Source organism: Mobula hypostoma, chromosome 18 (genome assembly GCF_963921235.1).
Source record: "Mobula hypostoma chromosome 18, sMobHyp1.1, whole genome shotgun sequence".
NCBI lineage: Eukaryota > Metazoa > Chordata > Chondrichthyes > Myliobatiformes > Myliobatidae > Mobula > Mobula hypostoma.
The window spans coordinates 34,010,829-34,027,307 of NC_086114.1; the positions used below are offsets into that span (position 1 = coordinate 34,010,829).

The 16,479-nt window shown below is 41.5% G+C and overlaps 1 protein-coding gene across 1 annotated transcript in view; it reads left to right on the forward strand.

Moving 5' to 3' along the window:
• Window positions 1-16,479, forward strand: part of LOC134358445 (annexin A4-like) — a 91,705-nt gene that overhangs the window by 24,328 nt on the left and 50,898 nt on the right. The window contains exon 2 of the mRNA XM_063070681.1: window positions 2,672-2,798. Within this exon, the coding sequence (XP_062926751.1) occupies window positions 2,790-2,798 (9 nt within the window). The 5' untranslated portion in view covers window positions 2,672-2,789. The remainder of the gene's footprint in view (window positions 1-2,671; window positions 2,799-16,479) is intronic.

Here is a 16,479-nt window from a genome sequence, read left to right on the forward strand (position 1 = left end):
ACTGCAGGGCGGAGGTTCCGAGTTTGAACCCAGCCGGCTCGCCTGCATGCTTTCCATCTGTGTGGGGTTAAGAGCTGGTGATCTCTTTGAAAAATAAAACTCACCCAGCAGAAGGCAATGGCAAACCACTGCTGTAACTTGCCTAGTACGCGATTTCCCACTATGTCAGAGTGGCGTGTGAGGAAGTCGTCTGCTACCCGGAAAAATTCCAGATGCAACCTTCATTATTATTATTAGTTTGAACTACAGTCCAATCTATAAATCTCAGAATTTCAATAACATCTCCAAGGGCAGTGACTCCAGCGGCCCCTTCAAGGGCAGTGACTCAAATGAGCAGCACCTCCAAGGGCAGCGACTTGAAACCAGTGGCTCCTCCGAGGCAGCAACTCGAACCAGTGGCCTTTCCGAGGACCGTTCTCTCTCCTAAGCATTTACCTCAATGTGTCATTCTTCCTCGATACTTTAATTGGCGAGAAATGTCGTTAATCATGACCCCTCATCTCTTCTCTGTGTTTCTCCTTGTGGTAGCTCATGCTCGCATTTCTCTCTTCAAGTTTTCCTGGGGACAACAGAACTCTAGCTCAGTCAATCGAACTACAGACTGTAAGGCACAGGCTCCAATAGTTTCAAAAGCAAAATTAAGATAGAAAGAATAAGTAGAAGAAGTAGAAAAACTGAAATGATTGACCAACTGAAAGATGTCGCCCAAGGAATTATTGTTCATTGGCACCATCTTGACCAGAAGTTCAAAGTGGACCACTTGAAAGTCCAGCACATGGAACCCATCAAGTTGGTGTATATATTCCACACTATAACTTCAGGGGAGAGTTAGATCAAATATCCTGCAAATCAGAATAAAACCAGTTCTCATAGGTTTCCTCAAGGCAACTTTGGCCAAAATTGACCCCAGTAACCTTCAGGTCTGTGTTTAAGCTCAATGGCATCACACAACATACATTACTTACATGGAACCTCAGTTCATGCTAAATCAATCAACCTATTACTACTCTGTAAGTTATGTCATGTGGCATCACAATTAAAAACATGGGAAATTGGATACAAGTAGCTTTCATTAGTTGCTAAGGCACACTAAGTGAAAACTCCTGGGAAATACGGAATGTTCATTTGAAGCTACTGAAACCTTTAGAAACCAGAGCTTGAAATCTTTGTTGATACAACTTATTAAATTCATCAGTATCCAGAGAGGTCAAAATGATGTGTTTATAGAATTGTTTGTAAATTGACACAAGCTTGATACGGAGAGGCAGTTTACCCAACCGAGTCATCTAGAACTAGGAGCCACAGTTTCAAAATCAGAAAGGGCCACTTAGGAATGAAATTTCTTCATTAGATGATGATGTTTTAGAATTCTCCTACTACAGAGAGCTGCAGAGTTCTCATTGATTGCATTGATAGGATTAGTAGATTTCTTGATATTAAATAAATCAGAGGATATAGGGATAGAAGGAAATAGCTTTGAGGCAGAAGATCTTATTCAATGGTGGAGCATGCTTGAGGGCCAAGTGGCCTACTTTGATTTCAACATTTTATGACCTGATACTCTACATTTAAAATTCTCACAGAGCTTGACTGAATAGATGCATGTAGTTTGCTGAGAAGCAGTATAAAAGCAAGAGAATGGGTCAGGAATTTTAAGTAACGAGACAGCAAAAGAGGGAATTACTGTAAGTGTTTATTGCAGCACGACACGAGCTGAGAGTTTAATGTCAGTGACAAGCTAGAGAGGTGGCCAAGATTTTAATACAGGGAGAGAATGACAGAGCTAGCTGAGAGTTTAAAGAGACAGATTGGGGAAAAGGCATGAAAGTTTAGATCAACAAGAGACACAGAATGGATTAAAGCAGCAAGCCACTCAAAGTGCATGTAGAAAATTTATTAACAGTGGAAAAGTAGGAGTTCAAGCAGCAAGAGCCAAAGACAGCAGGTCAGAGTTTAAAGCAATGATAGAAAAGGTTTTAATGAATATAATGCAATTTTCCCACTCAAAGACTGTTCATCAAATGACAAAGGTGCAGGAAAAAGTACTTGAGACAGCTTCCTGAAACAATGTTTTGTCGATGAAAAGGAGTGTTTCGTTTTATATTTGTCATATAAATTTAAGTGGAATTAATTAGTAATCTCATAATAAAGGATGCTCTGAAGAAGAACGATCAAAATACAATGGAATCTCATCTCCAGCCTGATAATAACAAACTGTACAAAACTAGACTAATGAAAGCACTAAAATTTAGTACTTGATTGAAAGGGAAGATTTACTAAGTTACGGAGAAATTGTAGTAAGCCTGTTAACTAAGAGAATTTTGCACACCAGAAATGGTTAACCACAAATAGATAAAAAGGGAGAAAATGGAACATGGAAGCAAGCTGACAACAGGTGTAAAAACTTAATAAAAGAGTCTCCAGTGACTGCAAAAGGGGAACAAGCAGCAAAAAGAACAAAATGGCAAACAATAAGGAAATGGCAGAGGATTTAACCAAATATTCTCACCTGTTTTCAAAGCAGAAGACATGAAGAGCTTATCAACATGATAGGGAAATAAAGTGGGGAATTTAAAAAACTGCAATAGAGGAAGTATACAAGACTGACTAACATGAGATAAGGACAAAGACATTGTGGATGTATTCTTGGTAATTTTACAAACTTCTCTAGGTTATGGACTCTGTGGACTGGACAATGGCAAAGGTGATACTGCTGCTCAAGAAGGAAGACAATGAGAACAGTGGGAACTGCAGGCCAGCTAGTCTAAATCTGCTTTTGGAATATTTTTATGGAAGCGGTAAGAAAACATTTAGAAATATTTAACATAACTTAATGAATTAACATGAAAGGAAAACTGTTTTGATGTTTACTGGAAGTTATCATACATGTACAGTGTGTAATTAGGAATGCAAAATGGAATGTTTGTTGCGAGGACAGAGAGCAAGAGTTAAGAAGCCTTTCACGACTTTGTCATACTGTTTTGGTTTATTTAAGAAAAAGCAAACATACTTATGTTGGATATATAAACGCAAACAACAGGAATTCTGCAGATGCTGGAAATTCAAGCAACATACATCAAAGTTGCTGGTGAACGCAGCAGGCCAAGCAGCATCTATAGGAAGAGGCGCAGTCGACGTTTCAGGCCGAGACCCTTTGTCCTGACGAAGGGTCTCGGCCTGAAACGTCGACTGCGCCTCTTCCTATAGATGCTGCTTGGCCTGCTGCGTTCACCAGCAACTTTGATATATGTTGGATATATATAACCTTTGGTGCAATATCCAGAACAATAGGGGACATCCTATGATGAAAATTTTTGAGAAGAGCCCTATTCTTTAAGGAGATGAAGGAGAAATGATCCAATTGAAATATAAAAGATTTTGAGTTGTTTAATTTTATGAATTAGAATCAGGTTTAATTTCACCGGCATAGGTCATGAAATTATTACAAACCAGGGAAACAGGATATTTCCCTTGTTTGAATGTAAGTTCTGCTTACCTATCCAACTGTCAAGTTTGCTTTGAGAAAAATTATAAGTCCTCAGATTTAGGATCTTTAAAAATGATAATTGGAAGAAATTGTCACTCATATTCATCTGAATTAGTAAAGGAGAACTAGCAACAAATTACTAAAGGCAAATCCTATTTGTTTAACCAGGTTGTGTTTTGGTGAAATTGATTAACGATGTTTAGATATACATGTATATGGACTTCCAAATGTATATAAATTTTCAGAAAGTGTTTGATGCAGTTTCATTAAAAAAGCCGCTAAGTAACAAAACTGAACCCTTTGGAGTAAAAGAAATTTTTGTCTAAAAAGCTGCCCTATTAATTTCAAACTGATTGTTACTTGCAATTTGCATACTTTAAAATGACTGGTATAATTCGCATTTTTCCATAACTCCTGAATACCTAACGATAAGAAATTGGTTTTACTATTTAATAATCATATTATCAAATACAAGTTGTTCACCATTCTACAAGTATGTAGAGAAACCCAGCATTACTCTATTGAAATATGGAACTGGAAAATTTATAATAAAGATTACAGAAGAGAACAGTATACAACTGAAGACTGTCTTTGCAATAAATATAAACAAAAGCAAATAAGGAAGAAAATGGAAGGGACAGATTTAAAGCAACCATAAGACCATAACACATAGGAGCAGAATTAGGCCATCTGGCCCATCGAGACTGCTCCACCATTCAATTATAGCTGATCCTTTTTACTTCTCCTCCTCAACCCCAGTTCCCAGCCTTGTCCCAGTCACCTTTGATGCCATGTCCAGTCAAGAACCTATCAAGCTCTGCCTTAAATACACCCAATGACCTGGCCTCCACAGCTGCATGTGAACAAATTCCACAAATTCACCATCCTTTGGCTAAAGATATTTCTCTGCATCTCTGTTTTTAGAGGGTACCCCTCTATCCTGAGGCTGTGCCCTCTTGTCCTATACTCTCCCACCATGGGAAACATCCTTTCCACATCTACTCTGTCTAGGCCTTTCAACATTTGAAAGGTTTCAATGAGATCTCCCTTTACTCTTCTGAATTCCAGCAAGTACAGATCCCGAGCTATCAAATCTTCCACGTATGATAACCCTTTCATTCCTGGAATCATCCTTGTGAACCTCCTCTGGACCCTCTCCTATGCCAGCATATCTTTCAAAGATGAGGGGCCCAAAACTGTTCACAATACTCAAGGTGAGGACTCACCAGTGCCTCATAAAGCCTCAGCATCACATCCTTCCTTTTGAAATGAATACTAATATGGCATTTGCCTTCCTCACACTGACTCAACCTGCAAGTTAACCGTAAGGGTGTTCTGCACAAAGACTCCCAAGTCCCTTTGCATCCCAGATTTTTGGATTTTCTCCCCATTTAGAAAATAGTCCGCACATTTATTTCTACTACCAAAGTGCGTTTTCCAACATTGCATTTCATTTGCCACGGTCTTGCCCATTCTCCTAATCTGTCTAAGTCCTTCTGCATCCTACCAGTTTCCTCAACACTACCTGCCCTTCCACAATCTTCGTATCAACTGCAAACTTGGCAACTAAGCCATCTATTCCATCATCTAAGTCATTTATATACAACATAAAAAGAAGTGGTCCCAGCAGCGACCCCAACGGAACACCACTAGTCAAGGGCAGTCAACCAAAAAAGGATCCTGGCTCCTACCAATTAGCCAATGCTCTAACCATGCCTGTAACTTTCCTATAATACCATGGGCTCTTAACTTGGTAAGCAGCCTCATGTGTTGCACCTTGTCAAAGGCCTTCTGAAAATCCAAATACACAACATGCACTGCAATTCCTTTATCTATCCTATTCAATGGACCAGGCAGCATATTTGGCAGAAAATGGACAGTCAATAGAAGAGATAGAGGAGAGATGGCCAGTATAAAGAGGTGAGAGAGAGGGGTGAAGTAAGAGCTAGCAAGTAAAAGGAGGACCAAGGTGAGGAAAGAAGAGTTTACCTGGCAGAAAATGGGAAATTAAGATAAACTTATCACTTCCAGTTTGATGAGCTTTAAATAGTTGGATGACACGTGGATCAGTTCCAGAACCAGAGATATTTACAATTAATGAACTGCATAAAAAGATTATTTGTTAAGTGGAGCTCAACAGACTACAGATGCTGAACTCTGGAACAAACACATCTGCTGGAGGAGCTCAGTGGGTCCTGCAGCATCTGCGGAAGAAAATGGTCAGTCAATGATTTGGGTGGAGACCCTTTATCTAGACTGAAAGAGTATAAGTATAAAGAGGTGAATGGGAAGATGAGGCAAGACCTGGCAACCAATAAATAGATGTAAATAAATCGTCAACTTGACTGTTACAACATTTTTGTAAATTAATTTTGTAAATTGTACTATACTCCCTTTGGTTCAGAAAGATAAATGTCTCTTAATGTCATACTGTATTTAAATTTGCTGACAACACAGCTGTTGTTGGCTGAATCAAAGATGGTGACAAATCAGGACATAGGAAGGAGATTGAAAATATGGCTGAATGGTGCCACAACACCAATCTCTCACTCAATGTCAGTAAAACCAAGGAGCTTATTATTAACTACAGGAGGAGGAAACCAGAGATCCATGAGCCCAATTCTTTCAAACAAAAGGTGTAGCCGTGGGTATTCGCGTGGATCCCAGCTATGCCTGCCTTTTTGTCAGCTATATGGAACAATCTATGTTCCAAGCCTACACCGGTGTCACTCCTCAACTTTTCCTACGCTACATCGATGACCGCATCGGTGCTGCTTCCTGCACCCGTAGGGAGCTCATCGACTTCATCAACTTTGCCTCCCACTTCCACCCTGCCCTCAAGTTTACCTGATCCATTTCCAACACCTCCCCCCACCCCCGACGATCTCTCTGTCTCTGGAGACGGCTTATCTACTGATGTCTATTATAAACCCTCTGACTCTCATAGTTACCTGAACTATACCATTTCCCACCCTGTTACTTGTAAAAATGCCATCCACTTCTCTCAATCCCCCAGTTTCTGCCACATCTGCTCTCAGGATGAGGCTTTTCATTCAGGAACGAAGGAGGTGTCCTCCTTCTTCATAGAAAGGGGCTTCCCTTCTTCCACCATCAATGCTGCCCTCAACCATATGTCTCCCTTTTAGTGCACATCTGCCCTCACCCCATCCACCTGTCACCCCACCAGGGATAGGGTTCCTCTTGTCCTTACCAACCATCCCACCGGCCTCTGCAACCAGCACATGATTCTCCACCATCTCTAATGGGATCCCAGCAGCGAGCACATCTTTCCATCGCTCTAATTTCTGCTTTCGGCAGGGATCGCATCGTATGCAACTCTCTTGACCATTTGTCCCTCCCCACTGATCTCCCTCCTGGCATTTATCCTTGCAAGCAGAACAAGTGCTACACCTGATCCCTATGCCTTCTCCCTCACTACCATTCAGGGCCCCAAACAGTTCTTCCAGGTCAGGGACCTGTGAGTCTGTTGGTGTCATCTACTGTATCCAGTGCTCCCAGTGTAGCCTCCTGTATATCAGTGAGACCCGACGTAGACTGTGAGACTGCTTCACCAAGTACCTACGCTCCGTCTGCCAGAAAAAGTGGGATCTCCTGGTGGCCACCCATTTTAATTCCACTTCCTTTTCCCTTTCCAACGAGTCAGTCCATGGCCCTACTGTTTTGATGAGGCCACGCTCAGGTTGAAGGAGAAACACCTTGTATTCCGTCTGGGTAGCCTCTGACTTGATGGCGTGAACATCGATTTCTCGAACTTCTGGTACTGCCCTCCCTCCTTCATCATTCCCCACTCCCTTCTCCCTCTCTCACCTTATCTTCTTACCTGCCTATCACCTCCCTCTGGTGCTCCCCCCTTTTTCCTTTCTTCCATGGGCTTCTATCCTCTCCTATAAGATTCCCTCTTCTCCAGCACTGTATCTCTTTCACCAATCAACTTTCCAGCTCTTTATTCAACCCCCCCGCTTTCACTTATCACCTTGTGTTTCTTCCTCCCCTCCTCCCACCCTCTAATTCTCACTCCACATCTTTTTTTCTCCAGTCCTAACGCAAGGGTCTTGGCCCGAAACGTCGACTGTATTCTTTTCCATAGATGCTGCCTGGCCCTCTGAGTTCCTCCAGTATTTTGTGTGTGATCCATGAGCCAGTCCTCATGAGGGGATCAGACGTGGAGCGGGTCAGCACTGAACATTATCATTTCAGAAGGTCTGTCCTGGGTCAAGCACATAACAGCCATTACAAAGAAAACACAGCAGCACCTCTGTTTTCTTAGTTCTTTTTTTTTTTACAAAGAATCAGCATGTCATCTAAAACATTGACAAACTTCTATATATGTGCAGTCGAGAGTATACTGACCGGTTGCATCACAAGCTGGTATGGAAATACTAAGGCTCTGGAATGGAAAATGTTATGTTTTGTAACTTCAGAACATTAATCTAATTCAAAGAAAGATACAGAGTCCAAAGTGTCGGTGTAACTTCATCTTTACTTTTAAGTGAGGCACGCACGTATCACATCATAATGTGATAGCATAAGCAATTTATGTTTTTTCACATACAACCCATAGTTAATTGTTTAAATGAAAGCAAATGCTTAATCAACCAATATATACACAAGATTACTCAAATATTATTGAAAAATTAAATACACAACAGAAAAGCCTACAAAAAGTAGTGAATACAGCCCAATCCATCATGGGTAAAGCTCTCCCCACCACTGAGCACATCTACAAGGAGCACTGTCACAGGAAAGCAGCGTCCCATCATCAGGGATCCCCACCATCCAAGAATGCTTTCTTCTTGCTGCTGCCATCAGTAAGGAGGTACAGGAGCCTTGAGACCCAAACTACCAGGTTCAGGAACAGATATTTCTGCTGAACCATCAGGCTCTTGAACCAGAGGGGATAACTTCACTCATCTTCACTCACCCCAACACAGAACTGGTTCTACAACCTATGAATTTGATTTCAAGGACTCTACAACTCTAGTTCTCGTTATTCATTGCTTATTTATTTATTTAATATTATTTTTTTCTTTTTTTGCATTGGCAGTTTGTTGGCTTTTGCACATTGGTCATTTGTCTGTCATTGTTGTATGTGGTTTTGCATTGATCCTATTGTGTTTCTTTGTATTTACTGCAAGAAAATAAATCTCAGGGTAGTATATGGTGACATATATGTGTGTGTATATATATATATATATAAAATAAATTTGCTTTGAACTTTGTTGACTCTTATCAAGAATTGTAGATTGCCTTCTATTCCATCAGATTGAAGTCCAGTAATTGCAGGGAAATTTTTTATGTTTTTATTTTTGTGCAAATAGAATCCATGGTGATTGGCAGATGGAGTCAGGTGGGGGAAGGAGTATAGAGATAGTGACAGAGGCTGAGAGGTGATAAGTGGAGAAAACAAAGGATTGTAGATGATGCAATCTGATAGAAAGAAAGGTGGATCATGGAACCATATAAGGGAGGTCAAATCCGCAGATGGGGACAGTGGACTTGGTGGGAGAAGTGTGTGGACAGATGTAATGGGTGGGGTAGGGAAAAGAAACTGGGTGATATGGAGCTGGGAGTTGGAAAGAAGAATGTGTGTGAGAGAACCTGGACAGAACAGTACAGGAAAGAAAGGGGCAGAGCAGGTTACCTTTGGAGAACTCACTGTTGTGGGCTATCCAAGAACAATATTCCTCTGAAGAGGTATTAGGGAAGGAAATGAAAGTAGATTGCAACTGGGAGCTGCAGATGTCCAAGGTAGATGGAGCGCAGGACTCAGCAAAATGGTCACCTACTCTGTGCTTGATCTCATTGATGTAGAGGAGACCTCATGAAAAGGACTGAATGTCATCCACAAGATTGGAGAAAGTGCATAAAATCTCTCACTCACCTGGAAAGGCTCTTCAGTTCCCTGAATGTTTGTCAGGAAGGAGGTGTAGGGTCCAAGTATTGCACCACCTACAGTTACAGAGCAAAGCTCTTGGAGACAGTGAGTGGGGAGGGATGAGTGAACTAGGGGTTAATGGTGAGAGTAGTCCCTGTGGAAAGCAAAAAAGGGTAGGGAACTGTGACAGCTGGTGGGATTATGTAGCTGGCAGAAATGTCCAAAAATGATGTGCTGGATGAGGTAAAAGTTAAGGACCAGGGATCTCTATATCTGTAGTGAAAGCAGGTGCAGGAAATAGAGGAGATGTGGGGCTGGGGTCCACTAATCACTAACCAATGTACCTTATTAATCATATCCCAGGATTCACAAATCACCACTGGTCACTTGAATATTGATTCTGATGGCTAACAGATGTGCTACCCTATTTATTCTGCACCTTTAAATGAAATTTACTTTAGTAAACGTAACTATAATCTAAAGGTGCAGAATACTTGGGGTGTTTGTGGTGTCCAGGGAGGTATAGGACCTCTGGGGAAGGGACTTGCTGTATTAATTGTGAGGCAGCTCACTCAATTTTGATCCCCACAGGACACTCTGCTCTCACCTGTGGCTCCATGTAGCTGTTTGCATGTGACAGCAGCCACATCCCGACACACCACTTTGAAAGGTGGACTACACCTGGTGAGGTTTAGCCTGCTTATCAAAGCCAGTGGGTCTTATACCCAACTAAGATAGGAACAATTTGCCTACTGGAGCAACAGGTCCACAGCAGATGCTATCTCAGTGGCTTTTCACACAATCTGGAACATCTGGACATCAAAGATCCAAACATCAGGATGTTCTTTATCAATTACAGCTCAGCATCATCCCCTCAACTTCAAGATCTTGGCCTCAATACCCCCTTGTGCAATTGGATCCTAGATTTCCTCACTTGCAGACCCCAGTCAGTTAGGATTGGCAAAAACATGACTTTCACAGTTTCCATCAAAGATGCACAAGGGCTGTGTGCTTAGCCCCCTGCTCTACTCCTATGTCTGCATAACTAAGTACAGTTCCAACACCATATTCAAGTTTGCTGATGACAACACTGTTTTGGGCAGGGTCAAAGGTGGGGATGAATCAGCATACATGAGGAGAATGAAAATTTGGCTGAGTGACGTCAAAACAACAACTCAATGTCAGCAAGACCAGGGAGCTAATTGTATACTTCAGGAGAGTGAAACCAGAGGTTTATGAGCTAGTCGTCTTCAGAGGATCATAGGCGGAGTGGATCAGTAACTTTAAATTCCTGTGTGTCACTATCTCAGAGGACCGATCACATAAATGTAATTGCAAAGAAAGCATGACAACATGCTCTGCTTCCTTAGAAGGCTGTGGAAATTCCACAAGACATCAAAAACCTTGACAAACTTCTATAGGTGTGTAGTGGAAGGTGTATTGACTGGCTACATTATGGTCTGTTATGGGAACACCAATGCCCTTGAAGGAAAATCCTACAAAAGGTAGTAGATTTGGCCTGGTACATAATGAGTAAGTCCCTCGTAACCCTTGAGCATGTCTACATTAAATGCTGTTATAGGAAAGCAGCATCTGTCAACAAAAATGCTCACCAGCCAGGCCATACTCTTTTCTCGCTGCTGCCATCAGGCAGAAGGTATAAGTGCTTCAGGACTCACTGTACTACATTCAAGAACAGTTGAACCCCTTAACCACCAGGCTCCTGAACAAAAGAGAATAATTACACTCATCTATTGAGAGGTTCCCACAGCCAGTGATCCAACTTACTTTAAGGACTCTTTATCTTTTTATTTCATGCTCTTGTTGTTTATTGCTATTTATTTATAGTTGCATTTGTACAGTTTGTTGTTTTCTATGCTCTTGCTCCTTCATTGATTCTGTTTACAATTACTATTCTATGGGTTTGCTGAGAATGCCTACAGGAAAATGAATCTTAGGGTTGTATGCGGTGATAGGTATGTACTCGGATAAAAAATTTTACTTTGAACATGCCTGTGCTGGCATGTCAGTTCCAGTGAACTGGGCAGCTGAGATCTATAGTGAATCCAATAGGCAGTTCTGCAACAATTCATGGAGAGAGAATGGCATGACAGGGCACAGAAGACATCGTAGTCATCCAGTGCAACCCCGGTTGTGATGACTACTCACTCCACTGGACCTGGACTTCCGAGATCAAGAGTGTGGAACCGCCCCAATGCAATGCTTTTCCACCTTAAAAATGCTCCGGTGCAGGTTTCTCCGTCTTCATTAGATACAATGTCAACTAACATAGAGCACTACAGCATAGAAACAGACCCGTTGGCTATCTGGTCCATGCCAGCCAAGTTTTTGCTTAGTCCCATCTGCCTGCACCTGGACCATAGCCCTCCATACCTCTCTCTTGCATGTACTGTACCGATCCAACTTTTCTTAAATGTTAGAATTGAACCTGCATCTACTATTTCTGCTGGCGGCTCATTCCACACTCACACCACCCTCGAAGTGAAGTAGATTCCCCTTAAATACTTCACCTTTCACCCTAAACATTTGACCTCTAGTTTTAGTCTCACCCAACCTGAGGAGAAAAGCCTGCATGCATTCACCCGATCTATAACTTCCATAATTTTGTATACCTCTGTAAGATCTCCCTTAGAGAGATCTGCACTCCTGCACTCCCCAGGATAAAGTCCTAACCTATTCAACCTATTCCTTAACTCAAACCTTCAAATCCTGGCAACATCCACATAAATTTTCTTTGCACTCTTTCAAGCTTATTTATATATTTCCTGTAAGTAGGTGACCAAACTGCACATAAGACACCATAATGTAGCCAGTCAATACACCTTCCACTACACACCTATAGAAGTTTGTCAAGGTTTCTGATGTCTTATACAACTTCAACATAACATCCCAGCTCCTGTACTCAATGTTCTGACTTAGGAAGGTCAATGTGCCAAAGCTCACTTTACAACCCTATTAGGATCCATAGCTCCTTGCTGCCACTTTCAAGGAATTCTGGATATGTGTTCTCAGTTCTAATCTAAGCACACACCTCAGTACCCTACCATTCACTCTATAAATCTTACCCTGGTTTGTCCTCCCAAATTGCAACACGTCACACTTAATCTGCATTAAATTCCCTTTACCATTTTCAACACATTCCCCCAGCTGGTCCAGATCACTGCAAGCTGTGATAACCTTCCTCACTGTCCACTGCGCCCCCAATCTTGATGTCATACGCAAATTTGGTGAAACAGTTTACGACATTATCATCTAACTCATTAATAAAGACAATAAACAACGACAGATTCGGCACCAGCATCATGGCTCTTGGAAGTCGAGGTGAACTCCTGGACGTCGCGATCTCTTTCGTCGGACGCCAATGTTCACGTCTCGATGTCTGTCTGTCTGTATCTTGTTTTACGGCGGTTGGCATCCAGCTTAATGGTGCATTACCGCCACCCTCTGCTCCAGAATGTGCACTAGACATACATTCTAAATCCCTTCACCCAATCACACACACACATATATATATATATATATATACAAACCTACACTTCACCCTCCCATCTTTGACCATCCTAGTATCCTATTCCTGTTTATTCATCATATTCTATAAAAAACCCCTGTACCCCTTAAAAACGCTAAAAATACCCGGACTTGTGCTCTCTCACCCATGCCCAGCAACCCTTTTAATGTGAATTCCTGCATCCCCAACTCCCTTATTTCTCATCATCTCTCTCTGTATCCCATACTTCCTGCAACTCAGAACTACATGTTCTACTGACTCCTCTTCCTGACATTCCTCACACAATCCTGTCTGGTGTTTCCCTATCATTTTCAATGTTTTGTTTAATGCACAATGCCCCAGCCTTAACCTAGTCCACACAATTTCCTCTCTTCTGTTTCCATTACCTACCCTAGTAACTGCAACGCTCTTTTGTATTTGTTATAAATGCCTCCCTTTCCCCTCCCTGTCCCATCTTTCTTGCCACATTCAGTTGACTTTTTCCCAGATTACATACTTAACCTCTGCTTTACTGATACTAATGTGCATTTCCACATTTTCTTTCTTTAACGCCCTCTTTGCCAACTCATCCACCCTCTCATTCCCCTTCACCCTTACATGTGCTGGAACCCATAGAAATTTTACCTGACCTCCCTGATTTGCAATTCTTGTAACTAACTGAAGGACTTCATAAAGTACATCTTGCCGACTGTTTGTGTGAAAAGACCTTAAACTTGCTAGAACTGAGGATGAATCTGAACATATCAATGCTTTGGCTTGTCTGGCTTTCTGCACCCATTGCAACGCAACCAACACTGCCAGCATCTCCACTGTAAACACCCCTAACTTATTAGATGTTCTTCTGCTGATTCCAATTTCTTTTGCTGGTATTACCACCCCAAACCCTGTCACTCCTGTTTCAGGTTCCTTTGCACCACCGTATAAATGTGAGTATAATCACTATACTTTTCCATCACATGACAGTTAAATGCATTTACCAAATCTGTTTTATATCTTTCTTTCCTTTTTACCTCTAACAAATGCCAGTCTATGTCCGGCCATACAAGCGGATAAACTACTGAAGGACTTATCCTCAGATCAAATACTTCACATTCTTTCGCAGTATCATTCCCTACCCAACTAAAGGTATCCCTCCGAAACCTCCCATTTTCCCAGCACTCCTGCAACACTCCTTTAGTAGGGTGAAAATCATTGTGCCCCTGCAAGTTAGCCCAGTAGTTTGCCATCAGTTGCATCCTTCTTAGTTCCAAAGGCATTATTCCCATTTCTACCTGTAGGGCTGACACTGGTGACATTTTAAAAGCCCCACTGCACACTCTCAAGGCCTGAGCCTGAATCACATCCAGTTTCCTTATAAGAGACCTAGCTGCTGATCCATATACTATATTTCCATAATCCAGTACAGATCTCACTAAAGACACATACATTCTCTTCAAAGCTGAACAACTTGCTCCCCATTCCCTACCAGTCAAACATCTCATCACATTTATTACTTTTTTACATTTCTCCTCAACTTTCCTGATATGGCCTGCCCATGTTAATCGTGAATCAAATATAACTCCCAGAAATTTAAATGATGCAACCCTTCCTAATTCAACCCCATACATTCCTAACTTCTTCCCTACCTCAACCCTTTTCCTAGTAAAAAACACAGTTTGAGTTTTATCTACTGAAAATCTACATCCCCAATCATAACCCCACTCCACCACTTCATCAATTGCTTCTTGTAGTTTCCTGATTATATGGTCCATGTTCCTGCCTCTTTTCCACAAGGCCCCATCATCCGCAAACAGTGACCTACCTATATCCACTGGTACCTTTGTGAAGACATCATTGATCATAATGATGAAAAGTAACGGGCTAATCACACTACCTTGAAGTGTGCCATTTTCCACTATGTACTGTTTTGATAATTCTGATCCAATCCGAACTTGAATTTTTCTACCAAACAAAAAATCTTTAATCCAATTAAAAACTCTCCCACCAACCCCCATCTTGTGCAGTTTAATTAATAATCCTTCCTTCCACATCATATCATAGGCTTTTTCAATGTCAAAGAACACTGCCACTACTGACTCTCTATTTGCCTGGGCCTTCCTTATTTCAGTCTCTAACATAATCACTGAGTCCATGGAATTCCTTCCCTTTCTAAAACCACTCTGATAACTTGCCAGCATTCCCCTTTTCTCAAGCTCATATGATAACCTTTCTGTTATCATCCTTTCCATTATCTTACATATACTTGACGTTAATGCAATTGGTCTGTAGCTAGTGGGTTTTGACAGATCCTTGCCAGGCTTCCTTATTGGAATTACTACTGCTTCTTTCCATGCACTTGGTAATCTTCCCTCCTCCCACACTCTGTTATAAAAATGCAGCAACTTCAAGAGCGCTCCTTCTCCTAGATTTTTTTAGCATCAGAGAGCATATCAGATCTTTCCCTGGGGAGGTTGGTCTCAATCTCCTTCTTGCTCTCACCATTTCTGCTAATGTAAATGGATCACCAATTATATCATCTGTTCCTTCCCTCCTGCTTAACACACCTGGGTGTTGGCTCATTATTCTTTCCCTTCTTCTTCTCCCTTCTTCAGACAAATTTTCTGAACTGTGTATCAGTACAAATGACTTGGCCATGACCTCAGCCTTATCCCTACTGGAGACTGCTGTTTCCTCCTCAGATATCATTACTGGATATTCCCATTCCCTTCTATCTCCTCCCATCCTCTTAATCATTCCCCATATCTCTCCCGCAGGTGTTGTTCTTCCTACCTTGTCGCAAAAACTCCTCCAACTTGCCCTTTTAGCTTGACGTATAGTTCTTCTCATCACTGCCTGTGCTTTCTTATATTGAACCAAATGCTGCATATTATGGGTTCTTTTAACTAGCCTGAATGCTCTATTTCTGTTTTTTACAGCCTGACAACATTCCTCTGTCCACCATGGTACCAGTTTTCTATTCATCCTATTTTCACTACTAGGTATAGATCCTTCTGCTGCCATGATAATTGAAGTCACCTGACTGTTTAATTCATCTACATTTCCAGAAATATCAATCTTTGTCAACCCTTCTTCACTCAACTTCTGGAACTTACCCCAATCAGCTTTTTCAAACACCCACTTTGGGGTTCCGCCACCTGGTCTTACTTCAACTCTTTCACCCACTGAACACAAAACTGGGTAGTGATCACTGCCTACTGTTGAAGCAGTCTAAACTCCCCAGTTACTAATGCCAGCCAAGGTATTAGACACTAACGTAACATCTAACACTGACTCAGTTCCTGTTGTTATATCTATCCTTGTGCCGCTACCATCATTCATATACACCAAATCCCTTTCTTCCATCAAATCTTCAATTACCTTTCCATTTGGATCTGTAATCTGATCCCCCCATATTGTGCTATGAGCATTGAAATCTGCACACCACACTACTTTATGTCTGTTTTGTCCTTGTATCTTTAATAGGCTGTCCAAATCCAACCTTTTACATGGATTGTAGTAGTTAATTATAACCACTCCCTCCCCTCTCTCCCACACTTCCACCACTATGTATTCCTGATCATCTCCTTT